This window comes from Mustela putorius, unplaced genomic scaffold (assembly GCF_011764305.1).
Source record: "Mustela putorius furo isolate JIRA1106 unplaced genomic scaffold, ASM1176430v1.1 tig00000224_pilon_pilon_pilon, whole genome shotgun sequence".
Lineage (NCBI taxonomy): Eukaryota > Metazoa > Chordata > Mammalia > Carnivora > Mustelidae > Mustela > Mustela putorius.
This window is the reverse complement of record NW_025421321.1, coordinates 30,304,439-30,323,041: the sequence shown is the minus strand read 5'-3', so window position 1 is coordinate 30,323,041 and position 18,603 is coordinate 30,304,439. Positions and strand designations below refer to the sequence as shown.

General features: G+C 38.6%; 1 protein-coding gene across 4 annotated transcripts in view; it reads left to right on the top strand.

Moving 5' to 3' along the window:
- The window catches only part of USP34 (ubiquitin specific peptidase 34), a 247,719-nt gene that overhangs the window by 35,332 nt on the left and 193,784 nt on the right, over window positions 1-18,603 (top strand). For all 4 annotated transcript variants that reach the window (XM_045077883.1, XM_045077882.1, XM_045077881.1 and 1 more), the window contains one exon: window positions 7,571-7,658. In XM_045077883.1, the coding sequence (XP_044933818.1) occupies window positions 7,571-7,658 (88 nt within the window). Of the gene's footprint in view, window positions 1-7,570; window positions 7,659-18,603 lie in introns of those variants that run through there.

The following is an 18,603-nucleotide window of genomic DNA, read 5'->3' as shown; positions in this document are numbered from 1 at the left end:
TGAGGTACCTTTTATTTTCTGTCTTGCATTACATTTACATTCTGTCTTACTCTTACATTCAGGCATGGCCTGCCAGTGGTAAGCATACATATTTGTCCAGAGTTTTATTTCACCATTCGTCTTGAGGTAGGCTTACCTGGGTATAAAATTCTAGATTTGGGGCGCCTGGGTGGCTCAGTTGGTTAAAGCCTCTGCCTTCGGCTCAGGTCATGATCCCAGGGTTCTGGATCGAGCCCTGCATCGGGCTCTCTGCTCAGCAGGGAGCCTGCTTCCTCCTCTCTCTCCTTCTACCTGCCTCTCTGCCTACTTGTGATCTCTCTCTGCCAAATAAATAAATAAAATCTTAAAAAAAAAAATTCTAGATTTGCCATCATTTTAACATTTTGCAGGTTTTATACTGTTCTTCTGATTAGAAGCCTGCCTCTCACACTTGATTATTACTACACTAGCTAACGTCTTTTTTTCTTTGGCGCTTTATTTAATATGGCCAATTTCAAATATATACAGAAGTATAATGCGTAAGAATAAAAGACATGAATACTTAAAAGTTGTTTGACGATAGTTCAAATTCATAACTGTACCAATCCTCCTATAGTTGTTTGTACTTACTTTAGACATTTCACCCACCTGAGTTGGCCTCAGTGGCTAACCTGGGTGCTGGTGAGGATTCTGGATAGGGCTTAGCTTCTTAAAGTCCTGTTCTTTTGAGACTTGCTGAGAATACCTTTCTTACAGGCTTCTAAGAGCCCAGGAACTGGAATTCTCTGGATCTGAGATACACGAGGTTTAGAAATACATGAGGTTTTCTTCAGCACCTTTGGTCTGGTCAGTGGTTGTGAATTTTTTTCCTTAGGTGAGTTGTGAGATTGTATTTGAGAAGATCAGTTCCTTTGCTTATGTAAGATCTTAGTCATAGCTACCAGTGGTTTCTCACTAGACTTCTGCATTATACCTTCCATCCTCTAATGCGTCCTTTTGGAATTGTGCTTGTCATGCTATCCATTTCTCCTCCTCCTCCCCCTCCTCTTTTTTTTTTTTTTAAAGTAGGTTCCACATCCAGGGTAGAGCACAATGAGGGACTTAAATTCATGGCCCTGAGATCAAGACCTGAGCTGAGATCACCAGTCAGATGGTTAACTAACTGAGCCACCCTGGTGACCCCATACTATATTGATTTCTGATCTTTTCTAAGTTTTTTTTTTTGTCAGAGAGAGGGAGAGAATGTACAGGGGGAAGTAGCGAGCAGAGGGAGAGGCAGGTTCCTCACTTAGCAAGGAGCCCAGTGAGGGACTTGATGCCAGGACTCTGGGATCATGTCTTGGAGCCAAAGGCAGATATTTAAATGACTGAGGAACCCAGGCATCCCAAGCATTTCTTTTTTTAACCTAAGTGGTGAGAACCATTTTCTTTTCATCCAGTACCTAGTCTTCTACCCTCTACATTGTGTCAGGTGGGTACTTTGAGTTACTTTCTGCACCTTTGGATATTGACCAGCATTGATGTTTTCATTTCTACTTTGGTCTCTCCTATTGGGCTGTATTTGGTGTTCTGTAGGTCTGTGTGGGCAGTTCCCCCACTTTGCTTGCTCTCTTTTCTGCCCCAGTGGTTGACCGTTTAGGGTTGGAATACAGTTCCTCCTCTATAGGGAATGGTGGGGAGATTTCTGGATGATGCCTGCCTGCCTGCCTGCCTGCTTTTATGGTACCATGGACTTTACCATTATTTGTAGAGACTAGTGGCTTCTTTTAAACTGTAGTCTGAGTTTTCCTCTCTTTTTTGTTTGTTTAATTAATAAAAATCTTTTGGGGCGCCTGGGTGCTCAGTGGGTTGGGCCGCTGCCTTCGGCTCGGGTCATGGTCTCAGGGTCCTGGGATCGAGTACCGCATTGGGCTCTCTGCTCAGCGGGGAGCCTGCTTCCTCCTCTCTCTCTCTCTGCCTGCCTCTCTGCCTACTTGTGATCATTCTCTGTCAAATAAATAAACAAAATCTTTAAAAAAAATTAATAAAAATATTTTTAGTTGTAAAAAAAGCCAATTTACCACCCATTCATTTATTTTTTATTTTTTAGATTTTATTTATTTATTTGACAGAGAGAGACACAGCAAAGGAGAGGGAACACAAATAGGGGGAGTGGGAAGAGGGAGAAGTAGGCTTTTTGCTAAGCAGGGAACCTGATACAGGGCTTGATCTCAGGACCCTGGGATCATGACCTGAGCTGAAGGCAGATGCTTAACTACTAAGCCACCCAGGCACCACAGTGTTTATGATTTTGTGTGTTTTGTGTCCTGCTACTTTATGGAATTCATTTATTCTAGCAGTTTTTTTGGTGGACCCTTTAGAGTTTCCTACATGTAAGATTATGTAATCTGTGAAGTGGTAATTTTCCTTCTTCCTTTCCAATTCCTTTTTGGTTCTTTTTGCTCTGGCTAGAATTTCCAGTATTGCAGTTGAACAGAAGTTGGGAAAATTGTCTACTTTGTCTTGCTTCTCATTTTAGTGGAGCAGATTGCAGTCTTTAATCATTGAGTATGATGTTAGCTCTCTGGAGAGCTCTAGTTTGACCCTAATAAAATAATCTTCCATCCCATTACTGTTTATGAGGTAGGTACAATGAAATAAATTGGAAAGCTTGTGTTGATGAGCTGTTAGGCTGCTAGGTAGGCCTTAGGTGGGGATAGGTGTCTGATTACACATAGGCTTTTTCCAGAATGTGTTCATTTATGTTTTGTGTTTGGGAGATAGGATTGTTGCAACCACTCAGATACCTGTGTTTTCAGGCTGGGGAAGGAGAACTGGCATTGTGTACTATGGTTTCTTCTTCCCTGTCTAGGTAGTTCACCCTTCAGGGTTGCATTGCATTATTGTTCCTTTTAGGTTCTTTTTTTTTTTTTTTTTTAATGGCTTAAGTGCATCTTCTTCATTTTACTCTTAGGATCTTTCTACAAAAGAGCAAAATTAAACACCAGGTTTCTGGCAAGAGGGTGAGAATCCTTTCTGAGAGCCCCCACCCCTTCCCTTGTTTTCCTGCTATACCTTTGTTACAGTTCATGGGTTGGAGGACTTGGTGCAGAAATCTACAACCAAGAGTTTGTTTTCAGTGGTTTCCTTAACTCTTCCCCCCATTATATCTTATTCTGTCATGGATTTATTGTCAGGATCTTCTAACTGATGGTGTGTTTGGCTTGCAGGGCCTCAGGTGCTGTTACCTTGTTAACCTTTTGTTTGGCATGTACTTCTTTTATAAATGTACTTCCTCTTGCCTGTCTTTTTCCCAGATGTAACCATTCTCTTGATGTAGATGTGAATCATTATAGTATATGTATTTATACTATGATGGTACATGAGTCCATAATAATACAGTTTGTGTGTGTGTTAAACATTAACAAGTGGTATCAAACTATCCTTTTGCAACTTCTTCACTGATATTTTGGAATTTGAATATTAGACATTTTGATACACAGATTCAGGTTTAAAAATATTTTTTAAAGATTTTATTTATTAGAGAGCATGAGCAGGTGAAGGGTCAGAGGGAGAGAGAGAGTCTTCAAGTAGACTCCCCACTAAGGATTAAGCCCTGACATGGGGCTCAATCCCAGGACCTTAAGATCATGACCTGAGCAGAAGTCAGATGCTTAACTGACTGAGCTGTCCAGGTCCCCCACTTATTTATTTATTTTTAAATTTTTTTTATTAACAACATTATGTATAATATTATATTAAATAATATTGTTATATTATATTTATGTATTATATATAATAACTATATATCAAATAATAGTAAATAGTTTTTTTAAAAGGGTTTTATTTATTTATTTGACACAGAGAGAGAGAGATCACAAGTAGGCAGAGAGGCAGGCAGAGAGAGAGAGAGGAGGAAGCAGCCTCCCTGCTAAGCAGAGAAGCCAGTGCAGGGCTTGATCCCAGGACTCTGAGATCTTGACCTGAGCCAAAGGCAGAGGTTTAACCCACTGAGCCACCCAGGTGCCCCAGTAAATAATATTTTTAATTTATTTTTTAAAAAGATGATATTTATTTATTTATTATTTATTTGACAGAGAGAGAGAGAGGACACAAGTAGGCAGAACGGCAGGCAGAGAGAGACAGGCTCTCTGCTGAGGGGAAGCCTAATGCAGGGCTTGATCCCAGGACCCTGGGATCATGGCCTGAGCCAAAGACAGACACTTAATGACTGAGCTACCCAAGTGCCCCCCCCTTTATTTATTTTTTAAAAGATTTTATTTCTAAATAATCTCTACACACAACATAGGGCTTGAACTCACATCCTTGACATCAGGGTCATGATTTCTACCAGCTGAGCCAGGCACTCTCAGTTTCAGTTTATTAAGTTAATTACCCCTTTAGTTTCTAGTAGGCAGTACTTTTCATTCATTTCAGTTTGGGTTCTACTCCTCCTCCTTCTCTAAAACTAGTCTTTCTAATTAAAAAGAGTCCCTTTCTTCCAGTTAAAATTTTGACTTCTACTTTTTGCAAACTGCCAAGGAATAAGGGATACATATGGTTAATACTTAAACTTTAGTTGCCAATCCTGAAATAGGTATAGTATGAATGCTTATAAGAAATAAGTTCTGGGGGGGGGCGTGCCTGGGTGGCTCAGTGGGTTAACGCCTCTGCCTTCAGCTCAGGTCATGGTCTCAGGATCCAGGGATTGAGCACCGCATCGGGCTCTCTGCTCAGCAGGGAGCCTGCTTCCTCCCTCTCTCTCTGCCTGCCTCTCTGCCTCCTTGTGATCTCTCTGTCAAATAAATAAATAAAATCTTTTACAAAAAAAGAAAGAAAGAAGGAAGTTCTGGGGTGCCTGGCTGGCTCAGTCGGTATAGCTCCACATTGAGTATAGAGATGACTTAAAACATCAAATAAAACTAAGGAAAAAAAGTTCTGGATAATGGACCTTATTCCTTTTTTTGTTTAAATTTTTAATTTTAGTTTTTAAAATATTTTTTATTTTTAACTTCTTAATTTTATTTTAGGGAGAATGTGCTCCAGAGAGGGCACGTGTGTCAGGGGAGGGGCCGAGGTGGAGGGAGAGTGAGTCTCAAGCAGATTCCCTGCTAAACGTGGAGCCTGACTTGGGCCTTGATCTGATGACCCTGATAAAATGACCCGAGCAGAAATCAAGAGTGAGTTGCTTAACTGAGCCACCTGGGCACTCCAGGATTTTTTATTTTATTTACTTATTTTTATTTAAATTCAGTTAATTTTTTTAAAAAGATTTTTATTTATTTATTTGACAGAGACAGCGAGAGAGGGAACGCAAGCAGGGGGAGTGGGAGAGGGAGAAGCAGGCTTCCTGTTGAGCAGGGAGCCCCATATGGGGCTCAGTTGTAGGACTCTGGGATCATGACCTGGGCCGAAGGCAGATGCTTAATTACTGAGCCACCCAGGTGCTCCTAAATTCAGTTAATTAACATAGTGTATTATTGGTTTCACAGGTAAAGTTTAGTGATTTATCAGTTGTGTATAATACCCAGCGCTCATTACATTAAGTGCCCCCCTTAATGTCCATCACCCAGTTACCCCATCTCCCCCACTCCCCTCCCCTGTAACAGTCCTTAGTTTGTGTCCTGTAGTTAAGGGTCTCTTATGGTTTGTCCCCCTCTCTGGTTTTGTCTTACTTTATTTTTCCCTCCCTTCCCCTATGATCATCTGTGTGTTTTTTTTTTCCCCTTAGATTCCACATCTAAGCAAAATCGTATAATTGTCTTTCTCTGATTGACTTATTTTGCTTAGCATAATACCCTCTAGTTCCATCTATGACATTACAAATGGTAAGGTTTTTTTTTTTATGACTGAGGAATATTTCATTTGTGTATGTGTGTGTATCCATACACGTATATACAACATCTTTATCCATTCACCTGTTGATTGACATCTTGGGTTCTTTCCATAGTTTAGCTATGGTGGACATTGCTGCTATAAACATTGGGGTGCAGGTGTCCCTTCTGATCACTATGTTTGTATCCTTTAGGTAAATACTTAGTAGTGCAATTGCTAGATTATAGGGTAGCTCTATTTATAACTTTTTCAAGATTTTTATTTTTTATTTATTTTTTTAAAGATTTTATTTATTTATTTGACACAGAGAAATCACAAGTAGATGGAGAGGCAGGCAGAGAGAGAGGGAAGCAGGCTCCCTGCTGAACAGAGAGCCCGATGCGGGGCTCGATCCCAGGACCCTGAGATCATGACCTGAGCCGAAGGTAGCGGCTTAACCCACTGAGCCACTCAGGCGCCCCTCAAGATTTTTATTTTTAAGTAATTTGTATACTCAGTATGGGGCTCCAACTCACAACGCAAGATCAAGAGTCACATGCTCCACCTACTGAGCAGATTGAGCCTCAGACTCTTGATTTCGGCTTGGGTTATGATCTCCGGGTCATGAGATGGAGCCCTGTCCGGCTCTGTGCTCAGTGCAGTCTGCTTCTCCGTCCCTCTTCCTGTTCTCCCCTTTTCATATGTATGTGCATGTTCTCACTCTCTAACATAGATAAAATCTTTTAAGAAAAAGTCTAAAAAAAATAGAATGGAGTTGGCAAACTATGGCCCAGTGTACCAGATCATTCAGCTGCTTGTTTTTAACATGGCTATGGTCGTTTGTTTACACGTGTGTGGTTCCTTTCAAGATACCATGGCACAGCTATCCAGGTGTGGAAAGAGACTCTATGGCCTTCTAAGCCCAAAGTATTTACTTTCTGTTCCATTAATGAAAAATTTGCTGACCAGATCTTGTACAGTTAAACATTTTACATTAGAAGACTTATTTGGACCACCTGTAGTTTCTGAAAACTTTTTTCCTTTCTGAATTTAACTTTAGATTCCTTTCCTAGTAGTATATACTGTATATGAAATGCCAGTATGTCAGTCAAGCTCCAGTCAGGGCATTGAAAAGGAATTTAATAATAGGAGTATTTACACAAATGTTGGAGGTAAAAAACAAGTGGAACCTGGACAACACCCAGAGGAGATGATGATGACAGCTATGATAACTGAGGAATAGCCAGTCTCTCCAAAGGCTAGGGAAATAAAGGAAAAAGGGTTGTCAGTATCTAAGAATCACTTTCAATCACTTGGAGGTGGGCCCTGTGAAGAAGCTAGGACTTAAAGGAAGGAATGCTGTCTGGCTACTGCTGGTACCTCTGAGAGGAGTACCATGAGATTGGTTTTTGGATGCTGCCACTTGGAATCTGCAGTTGCTGAGTGATGTTTTCATATACAGAGAGTGAACACATCTTTGGTCTCCTCCTGCCTTCTAGTCATCTAGTGCTGTGTAGACAGTGGAGGAGCATCTTAAGAAGCCAGATGGAAATGAAAAATGTAGTTTGCAGAGTTCTAGTCCCAGCATCACAAAGCTTAGAACAGAAGGGGGGATTTGAAGTAGAGAGCACTAGAATAACTGCGAGGAAAGTGTCTTCTCTCTTGCTCCCCCAGTACATCTGTTAAAAAAATCTGAAATATTTAGTCTAGACTTCTTTTTTTTAAAGTATTGGCTTTAATATTGGTTTAGTATTACTTATTCCTAATATTAAAAAGTGTTTTTTCTACTTTATTTCAGTATCAGATATAGAAGGTGGTGATGGACTGCAGCTCAGAAAGGAACATACTCTCAAAATATTTGCTTATATCAATTCCTGGACACAGAGGTATGCATCTTTAAGTACTTTAAAGACTAACTTTTTGAGTTGTACTTTAAATTGACATGGTTTGTTATGAAATTTCCCTTTTAGAATGTTGGGTTGTATACCTGTAGTCAATAAATGACAGTTCATCAGTATTTATTAAACCTTTCTTTCTTAATCATGAGGCCACTCATGGTTTTGTTTTTTAAGACAATAAAAGTTTCTTTAACTTATTATTTAGAAATAGGGGAATGAATGCAATTCTAAAAATTACTTTGAGAGATTGAGGAATTTTTAATGGCATAACTAGAGATGTTTAACAAACTTAATCCATTAAAAAAATTAGTTTTGTGGTAATGGACACTTTGACCCTTCTGGAAGCCATTTGTTATTCTATTTGCATTATATACAGGTATATTAGACCAGTTTTTAAGAAATGCATATATTGTGGGGTGCCTGGGCATCTCTGTTAAGTGTCTGCCTTGGGCTCAGGTCATAATCTCAGGGTCCTTGGATCAAGCCTGCATCCTGCTCCTTGCTCAGCTGGAGGCCTGCTTCTCCCTCTCCCACTGCTTGTGGGTCCCTCTCTTGCTGTGTCTCTCTCTGTCAAATAAATAAAATCTTAAAAGAAAAATGCATATGTTGAGAATATAAAGAATAAAACTTGAGGAAACACGGTAATTAATATAATCAGAATTTGCAAGTTCCTGTTCCCTTAACATGATTTTAGCTGGGCCTAGCTAAATATTCTCTTTTGCTTGTGTGCCTATCTCGTTTATTAGTCTTCTAAAATTTTTATGGGTAAAGAATGTTTGAAGCTTTGTGTGCAATGATTAGTGAACATGTTAAGTGCAGCTAAAATAAATAAATGTCCTGAGGTCCACAGACTAGGTGATCATAGAGTTTATCTTCAAATCTCATTTGTTCTACAGTAATATCCCTTTTCCTTATGTTTTCTCCTCCTTTGTTGATAAAGATGATACACATATTTGTTCTACAAAAGATTTTTGTAGATTTTTTACATGCTGTCATTATCGGCATCTCTTTTCTGAGTCTCAGCCAGCTGAATTACTTTTAGCTAAGTTTAGAAATGAGAGCGGTTCCTCTGTTCCTTTCATTATGGGTAGAGTAGGTGATTGGATATTTCATAATACTAATGTTAATGATTTAAAATTAGCATCAGGGGTGCCTGGGTGGCTCAGTCACTTGAGCCTCTGCCTTCAGCTCAGGTCGCAATCCCAGGACCCTGGGATCGCGTCCCACTTTGGGCTCCCTGCTTGGGGAGAGCCTGCTTCTCCCTCTGCCTATACTCACTTGCTGGGTGGCTCTCACAAATAAAATCTTAAAAAAAAAAATTAAAATAAAGTTAACATCAGTATCCAAAGGATTTGCTGCGAAATGTTGCATTTGAGTCATAATTTTTGATTTATTTACTGTAACTGTAGCTAGGTAGCAACATGTTATGCCACTAAATAAAATGAAATCCAGGGAAATGATGCAGTTTTTTTAATGTCTCACCCCCTAGTTATTGGTTGGTGCTGGGTAGGGGTTCCATGTTCCCATTCCTAGTCCACTTTTTATCATTGATACATACTCTTAATCCTTGTATCAGGAATTTTTAACTTGAATAGGAGTGAAATTACAAAGTAAATATTGATAAGGACCATTTTAGGCCTAATTTGTAGGTTTCATCAGAATGTCAAAGAATGTTTGCGCCCCAGATAGTAGATCCTCTTAATTTTATCTGTTGTTGCTGTAGAGTATAGTGGTTCAGTATGGCTGTTGAGCCAGAGTGATGTGGCTTTGAGTCCTGCTTCATCACCTGTTAGATAATTATGACAGAGTAGTTAGCTTCTAAGTTCTTATTTCATTTGTGAAATGAAAATAATAACGTTACTACTATTTTAGATTGTGAAGAGACCAAGTGCTTACTTAGCACAGTACCTGACATAAGACTTTAATAAACACCTGTTTTAATTAAAATTGTTAAAAGTATTTTGGAAAATTGTATACATGTTGAAGGTTATGTATGCTAAAGTGTGAAAAGCTGGACTAAAACACAATTTGTAACCTTTATCATTTTATTCACATGTCAATAAGTATGAGCAACTTTTAGCTGGTAGTAAAAAAGCACCCAAAAGTAGAATGTTACACTCTTCATTGTTCATACTGAAGACGAGATAAGTGACAATAAAATATCCAGTGTTTTGTGATTAAAAAAATTTTTTGTCTAGGGGTGCCTGAGTCGCTCAGTTGGTTAAGCATCTGCCTTTAGCTGGGGGTAATAATCCCAGCATCCTGGGGATCGAGCCCTGCATCAGGCTCCCTGCTCCTCGGGGACCCTGCTTGTCCCTCTCCCTTTGCCTGCCACTCCCCCTGATTGTGTGTGCACGCTCTTTCTTTCTCCCTGTCAAATAAACAAAACTCTTAAAAAAAAAAATATATATATATATATATATATATATATATTGTTTATTCTCCTCCTCTCATGTCTCCAACCTCCCTCAGTTTCTTTCTTGGGCATCAGAAAATACTGTTGCCTAAATTAAGATGGTAGTTTTTGTAGGTGATAACCAGCGACTAATAAGGCATGGTTAATCTTCAAAAGAGATTGCTAACTTAGGGCCCATGACTATGGAGGTCCATAAATCTATCTTAGCATACTGATGAACCCATGACATTTCATACAAAATGTTCTTAAAGGTTTTCTGGGAGAAAAATGTTAATAGTTTTCATTAGCTTATTAGTAGTTAAGAATCCTTTTTCTAATATATTGATTAAAAGATACGTAAAAGAGCATATTTACTTAAAATAGTATATTGATAATTTTTATAAACAATTGTATTAATGCTTTGTATTATTTTCCTCCTATTTAAGTATGTACTCACTGTAAAAATTCTTTGAGAAAAAGAATCGAAGTTTATTTATTTAAAAAAATTTTTTTTAAATTTATATGACAGAAGACAGCAAGAGAGGGAACACAAGCAGAGTGAGAGAGCCCCAGGCTCGATCCCAGGATCCAAGACTCTGGGATCATGACCTGAGCCAAAGGCAGCTGCCTAACAGCTGGGCCACCCAGGCACCCCGAGAATCAAAGTTAAAAAAGAAAAAAAAAAAAAAAAAAGGGCCTGGATGGCTCAGTGGGTGAAAGCCTCTGCCTTTGGCTCAGGTCATGATCCCAGGGTCATGGGATCGAGCCCTGCAGCGGGCTCTCTGCTCAGCGGGGAGCCTGCCCCCCCCATCTCTGCCTACTTGTGATCTCTATCTCTCTGTCAAATAAATAAAATCTTAAAAAAAAAAAAGAAAAAAAAAAGGCATGCTACTACCCAGAGTAACAACTGACGATTTTTTTTTTTTTTTAAAGATTTTATTTATTTATTTGACAGAGAGAGATCACAAGTAGGCAGAGAGGCAGGCAGAGGAGGAGGAAGCAGGCTCCCTGCTGAGCAGAGAGCCCGATGCTGGACTCGATCCCAGGACCCTGAGATCATGACCCGAGCCGAAGGCAGCAGCTTAACCCACTGAGCCACCCAGGCGCCCCACGATTTTTTTTTTTTTTTGTATAGCCTTGGCATGAGGTTGTGAATCATAGTTTAAAATTTTGTAAAAATGTGAGTTTCCTACATCTGTGTTTTATAATCTGATTATTTATACTTGACTGTGTATGAAAAATTTCTTTATGTCATCAAACCTTATTTTTAATTGCTGTATAATAGTCATACAGCTGCTGTTCCTTTGTTCTGTCTGTAAGCTCAAGAACATTATTATATGTTTGTTTAAAAGGTTATCATTAAAATTATTTTATTGAAATTGCAATTGAGACTGGAATGGGAGGAAAACTAATTCAAAGTGGGGAGAGAAGATTAAGAGAATAAATTGAAGAATGCAAATTAATAAAAGAGCGTATAAAGGTCTGAAAGTAATATGGATGATAAAAGCATTGAATAACTTTGTTTGTTTGTTTGGGACTTGTTAATTTTACCACAAAACAGGCTTAGGTTTCTGTCTTGTAAATTCCTCTTTTCTTAGGTATTTTAAGGTCTTTGGTTGTCTTCTGCCATTTTGCATTTTAGTTTTATTTCATGATTTGTCTTCTAAAAGAGAATTCTTTTAGATACCTGCCTGAGCCGTAGGCAGACACTTAATGACTGAGCCACCCGGGTGCCCCAAACTTATATTTTTTTAAGTTAACTCTACATCAGATGTGGGGTTTGAACTCATGATCCTAAGGTTAAAAGAGTAACATACTTTGTTGACTGAGACAGCCAAGTGCCTCAGTAAACTTTATTTTTATGAACAGTTTTAGTTGCTGTTGCTTTTGAGTAGATTATGTTCTATACTCTTTAAGGCTCTGGCTTTTATTCTGGCATTAAGAAATTTGGGGATATTCATAAATTCAGTGAGGTATTGCTTTGAGCACTATTCAAAGTAGTGCTTTTCATGAATTAGTTCATAAATAAAAACTTTTGCTAAGGTTAGATACCATGGATTAACAGTTCTTTGAAATGTTACATAGTACCAGGCCATGAAGAAGTTAGATCCATTGGAATATGTGTTGTTTGATGGAATTACAGAATCAAAGTTAAAAAAAAATTTAGAGGGCGCCTGGGTGGCTCAGTGGGTTAAGCCGCTGCCTTCGGCTCAGGTCATGATCTCAGAGTCCTGGGATCGAGTCCCACATCGGGCTCTCTGCTCAGCGAGAGCCTGCTTCCCTCTCTCTCTCTCTGCCTGCCTCTCCATCTACTTGTGATTTCTCTCTGTCAAATAAATAAATAAAATCTTTAAAAAAAAAAAATTTAGACATGTAGTTCTTCATGAATGTTCAGTTAAAATTTTTTTATAGATTGGTGCTATGTATTTTATGCTAGGCATTTAGAAATTTTATTTTATTTTTTTCAATTTTAGTATATGTGCTGCCGAAGCGAGCACTGTGTTATTTTTTTCAAATTTTATTTCATTCCAGTATGGTTAATGTACAGTGTTAGTTTCAGGTCTACAAAGTAGTGACCCAATATTGCTGTATACTAATGCTCATTAAGATGAGTACACTTTTTTTTTTTTTAAAGATTTTACTTATTTATTTGACAGAGAGATCACAAGTAGGCAGAGAGGCAGGCAGTGGGGGAGAGAAGCAGGCTCCCTCAGATCCCTGCTGAGCCTGATACGGCTTGATCCCATGACCCTGGGATGATGACCTGAGCCAAATGCAGAGGCCTTAACCCACTGAGCCATCCAGGCGCCCCAAGACGAGTACAGTCTTCATCCCCTTCACCTGTTTCATCCATCTCTCCACCCACATCCTCTATGATAACCATCAGTTCTTTATAGTTAAGAATCTGTTTTTTGGTTTCTTTTTTTGTTTTTCTCTTTGTTCGTTCATTGTGTTTCTTCCACATTTGAGTACGATCATATGGTATTAGTCTTTCTCTTACTGACTTATTTCACTTAGCATTATGCTCTCTGGATCCATCCATGTCTTTGCAAATGACAAGACTTCATTTTTTTTTTTTAATTCTTTATTTAAATTCAGTTAACATAACACTGCATTATTAGTTACCAGGGTAAAGTTTAGTGATTCTTTGGTTGTATATAACACCCAGTGCTCCTTATATCCGGTGTTCTCCTTAATGCCCATACCTGAATTACCCCTTACCCTGACCTGCCTCCCCTCCAGCAATCCTCACTATGTTTCCTAGGATTCAGCATCTCTTATGGTTTGCCTCCCCTATTTTCATCTTTATTTTTCCTTCTCTTCCTGTATGTTCATCTACTTTGTTTCTTAAATTCCATAAATGAATGAAATCACATCGTATTTGTCTTTTTCTGACAGATCTATTTCCTTTAGCATAGTACCCTCTGGCTCCATCCTGATTCTTTTTCTTATAGTTGAGTAATATCCTGTTGTCTGTATTTATGTGGTACATCATCTTCGTCCGTTCAAGTATCAATACACTCGGGCTGCTTCCATAGCTTGGCTGTTGTAAATAATGCTGCAGAAAAAATAGGAGTACATATATCCTTTCAGATTAGTACTTTTGTATTTTTAGGGTAGATACCCTGTAATGTGATTACTGTATCATGGGGTAGTTCTATTTTTATTTTTTATTTTTATTTATTTATTTTTTTAAAAAAGATTTTATTTATTTATTTGACAGAGACAGATCACAAGTAGGCAGAGAGGCAGGCAGAGAGAGAGGGAAGCAGGCTCCCTGCTGAGCAGAGAGCCTGATGCGGGACTGGATCCCAGGACCCTGGGATCATGACCTGAGTGGAAGGCAGAGGCTTTAACCCACTGAGCTACCCAGGTGCCCCAGGGTAGTTCTATTTTTAATTTGTGCAGGAACTTTTGTAATGTTTTCCACATTGGCTGCACCAGTTTCTGTTCCCACCAACAGAGCAAGAGGGTTTCTTTTTCTCCACATCCTCGCCAACAGTTGTTTCTCGACTTTTTTGATTTTGGCCATTCTGACAGATGTGAAGTGATATCTCATTGTGGTTTTGACTTGCCTTCTGTTGATAGTGAGTGATGTTGAGCATTTTCTCATGTGTCTGTTGGTCACCTGCTTGTCTTCTTTGGAGAAGTGTTTGTTCAGATCTTCTGCCCATTTTTAAAAAAAAAATTTATTTATTTATTTGACAGACAAAGATCACAAGTAGGCAGAGAGGCAGGCAGAGAGAGAGGAAGGGAAGCAGGCTCCCTGCTGAGCAGAGAGTCCGATGCAGGGCTCAATCCCAGGACCCTGGGATCATGACCTGAGCTGAAGGCAGAGGCTTAACCCACTGAGCCACCCAGGCGCCCCTCTTCTGCCCATTTTTAATTGGATTGTTTTTTCGTGTATGTGTGTTGAATTGTATTAAGTTCTTTACATAGTTCGGATACTGACCCTTTATCATATATGTCATTTGCAAGCATCTTCTCCCATTTGGTAGGTGGCCTTTTTTAGTTTTGTTGGTTGTTTCCTTTGCTGTGCAGAGACTTCATTTTCATGTAGTCCAGATAGTTTATTTTTGCTTTGGTTTCCTTTGCCTCAGAAGATACATCTAGAAAAATGTTGCTATGGCTTATATCAGAGAAATGACTACCTGTGCACTTTTCTAGGATTTTTATGGTTTTCAGGTCTTACATATAGGTCCTTAATGCACTTTGAGTTTAATTTTGTGTGGTGTAGGAAAGTAGTCTAGTTTAATTGTTTTGCATGCAGCTGTCCATTTTTCTAGATACTTTGGCTATTAGAGGTCTTCTGTGATTCCATACAAATTTTAGGATTGTTTGTTCTAGTTTTTTTTCTAGTGAAAAATGCTGTTGGTATTTGCGTAGGGTTTGCATTAAATCTGTAGATTGTTCTGGGTAGTATGGACATTTTAACAATACTTGTTCTTCAAACCCATGAGTGTGGAATGTCTTTCTTTGTCTTTGCATTGTCTTGAATTTCTTTGATCAGTGTTTTATAGTTTTCAGAGTATAGTTCTTTCATTTCCTTGGTTAAGTGTATTCCTAGGATTTTTATAGTTTCAGGTTTCACATTTAGGTCTTCAATCTGTTTTGAGTTTAATTTTGTGTATGGTGTGAGAAGGTGGTCCAGTATCATTTTTTTGCATACTGCTGTCCATTTTCCAATACCGTTTGTGGAAGAGACTGTCTTTTTCCCATTATATCTTTATTACTTCTTTGTGGAAGATTAATTAGCCATGTAACTGTGGGTTTATTTCTGGGCTTTCTGTTCTGTTCCATTGATTTATGTTTGTTTTTGTGTTAATACTTTACTGTTTCGATTACTGCTGCTTTGTAATATAACTTGACGTCTAGAATTGTGATACCTCCAGATATATTTTTCTTTTTCAAGATTGCTTTGTATAGTTGGGGTCTTCTGGGGTTCCATACAAATTTTAGGATTGTTTGTTCTAGTTCTGTGAAAAATAGTGTTGGCATTTGGGTAGGGATTGCATTACATCTATAGATTGCTTTGGGGGTAGTGTGGATTATTTTAACAAAATTTGTTCTTTGGATCCATGAGCATGGAATGTCTTTACATTTCTTTGTGTTGTCTTGAATTTCTTTCATCAGTGTTTTATAGTTTTCAGGGTATAAGTCTTTCACCTCTTTGGCTAAGTGTATTCCTAGGTATTTTATTATTTTTGTTGGAATTGTTAATGAGATTGTTCTTAATTTCTCTTTCTGCTGCTTCATTATTCGTGTATAGAAATACAGTAGATTTCTGTACATTGATTTTGTATGTTATGATTTTATAGACTTCGTTCTTCAGTTCTAGTTTTTTGGTGGAGTCTTTAGGGTACTGTATATACAGTATGTCATCTGCAAATCGTGAAAATTTTATTTCCTCATTAACAATTTGAACCCTCCCACCCCCACCCCACTTTTTCTTGTCTGACTTCTGTGGCTAGGACTTCTACTATTATGTTGAATGAAAGTTGTGAGGGGGACATCCTTATCTTGTTCCTGACTTTAGGGGGAGAGCTCTCAGTTTTTCACCATTGAGTATGATGTTAGCTGTGGGTTTTTCATATTAGGGCCTTCATTATGATGAGGTATGTGCTCTAAACCTACTAGCATATTCTTAAATGTAAGCATTCTCTATTCAAGCAGTATATAACTCTACTTGGTAAGAATGTTTTATCAGGCTGCTAGAAGGTGTAGGAAAAAATAGGATAAGCTTAGATAGTGGAAGGGTATGTCTGAGATTAGTTTATAAATAGACATAATGTGTAGGAGTTTAAAAAATAAACAGAAAAAGACCTGTAATAAAGTTCATTGCCCCATCTCCTCTGCTCCACTTTTGCTTTCAGATGTTGGCTTTGATATTAACCTCTGTATAATGAAGTAGTGTTATTATACTGCTGTTACTTCATGCATCAATTTTAAGTAAACTCTATAAACTTTCTTTTCTGATACATAAAGATTACTTTCTTAAAACGTCCCTTTTCTCTCAGGGCACTTCTAAAAATAACAGTTCTGGTCAGTGGTGAGCCAGAAAAGGTTCTGTGACTCATTTTATATTTTACAAGAAATAGATTCTTGTTTATCTTTTGTTATCTTTTTTCTTTCCTAGAGTTTACTGGCTGGTTTTTAATAATTTTTGAGTTGTGGATCACTAATTCTTTTTTTTTTTAAGATTTTATTTATTTATTTGACAGAGAGAAATCATAAGTAGATGGAGAGGCAGGCAGAGAGAGAGAGAGGGAAGCAGGCTCCCCGCTGAGCAGAGAACCCGATGTGGGACTGGATCCCAGGACTCTGAGATCATGACCTGAGCCAAAGGCAGCGGCTTAACCCACTGAGCCACCCAGGCGCCCTGGATCACTAATTCTTTTCAGACTCTTCAACCCTTCTTAGTACTAGTTTTTACATTTTTTATGCATCATTATGTGATCTCCTTTCCTTTCCCCTCTCCTGAATTTCCTTGGGCCTTTATCTTCCTACTCCATTTGTTGGTTTCTTATTAGGGCTATTAAATAGCTATCTTCTCTTCAGATCATCCTCGAAATTTCTTTCGCTTTTCTGTTCTGGATCTCAGGGTTCCTGGATTCCATGTTGACCTCTTTATTGGTTTACTATTTTTGCTTTGTCAGAATGACATCTTTTCTGAAAAAGGGTATATAGGAGACCAGTGTTCTTTTAGATCTTTCAGGCCTAAAAGTTTCTCTTTTGCCCTTAATCTTATTGAAGACTTTTGGATGTAGAATTCTAGGTAGAGAATGATTTTCTTTCAGAAATTTAAAAGTCTTGCTTCCTTGTGTTTTATCTCCTGATACAGCTTTGAGGATTTTATTTAGATTTATTTATTTTTTTAAAAAGGTTTTATTTATTTATTTGACAGAGAGCGATCACAAGTAGGCAGAGAGGTAGGCAGTGAGAGAGGAAGAGAAGCAGGCTCCCCGCTGAGCGGAGCCCGATGCAGGGCTCAATCCTAGAACCCTGGGATCATGACGTGAGCCAAAGGCAGAGGCTTTAACCCACTGAGCCACCCAGGCGCCCCAGATTTATTTATTTTTTATTAGAGAGAGAGCATGAGCTCCCTTAGAGGGGGAGGGAGAGAGAATTTGAAGCACACTTACTGCTAAGCATAGAGCCATTGTGGGGCCCAGTCTTAAGACTCTGAGATCATGTCCTCAGCTAAAATCAAGAGTCAGACGCTAACCTGCTGTACCACCCAGGCGCCCCTTATTTTCATTTATTTATTTATTTATTTTTGAAAGTAAGCTCTACGTCCCACTGTGGTTCTTGAACTTAGGACCCTGAGATCAGAACTTGCATGTTCTGCAGACTGAGAGCCATCCAGCAGCTCCCCTTCCCCCAGTATTGCTTTGGAGAAGTATTAGCTGTTTTTATTCCTGAGCTTTTCTTTGTCACGCTTCCTACTCTCCATGAAAGCTCTTAGGATGTTTATTCTCCCCTTCAGCTTCAGTAATTTCATGATAGATGTTTTGGTGGAATTATCAGATACGAAATTTTTGATATATTTTTCTTTTTCTCCCCATTTTTTTTTTAAATCTATTCTACTTTCTAGGACATTTTTTCCACTTTTGACCTTCTGTTAAATCTTACAAATTAATATACTTTTTCTTTTAAAGTTTTATTTATTTAAGTAATCTCTGTACTCCATGTAGAGCTCGAACTCCCTACCCTGAGATCAGGAGTTGTATGTTCTTCCGACTATCAAATTGCTATAATTCTAATTTTTTTAAGATTTTATATATTTATTCGACACAGAGAGTACAGTATAGAGGGCAGGCAGAAGGAGAGGGAGGAGCAGGCTCCCCACAGAGCAGGGGGAGCCCGATGTGGGACTTGATCCCAGGACCCCGGGATCATGACCTGAGCTGAAGGCAGTTGTTTAACTGATTAAGCCACCCAGGTGCCCTCTAGTTGGTTTTTAACTTGTGACTGATGTACATGCAAAAGCTGTGTAATACATATTTGTACACATTGAAGAACTCTTATTTTGTAGTT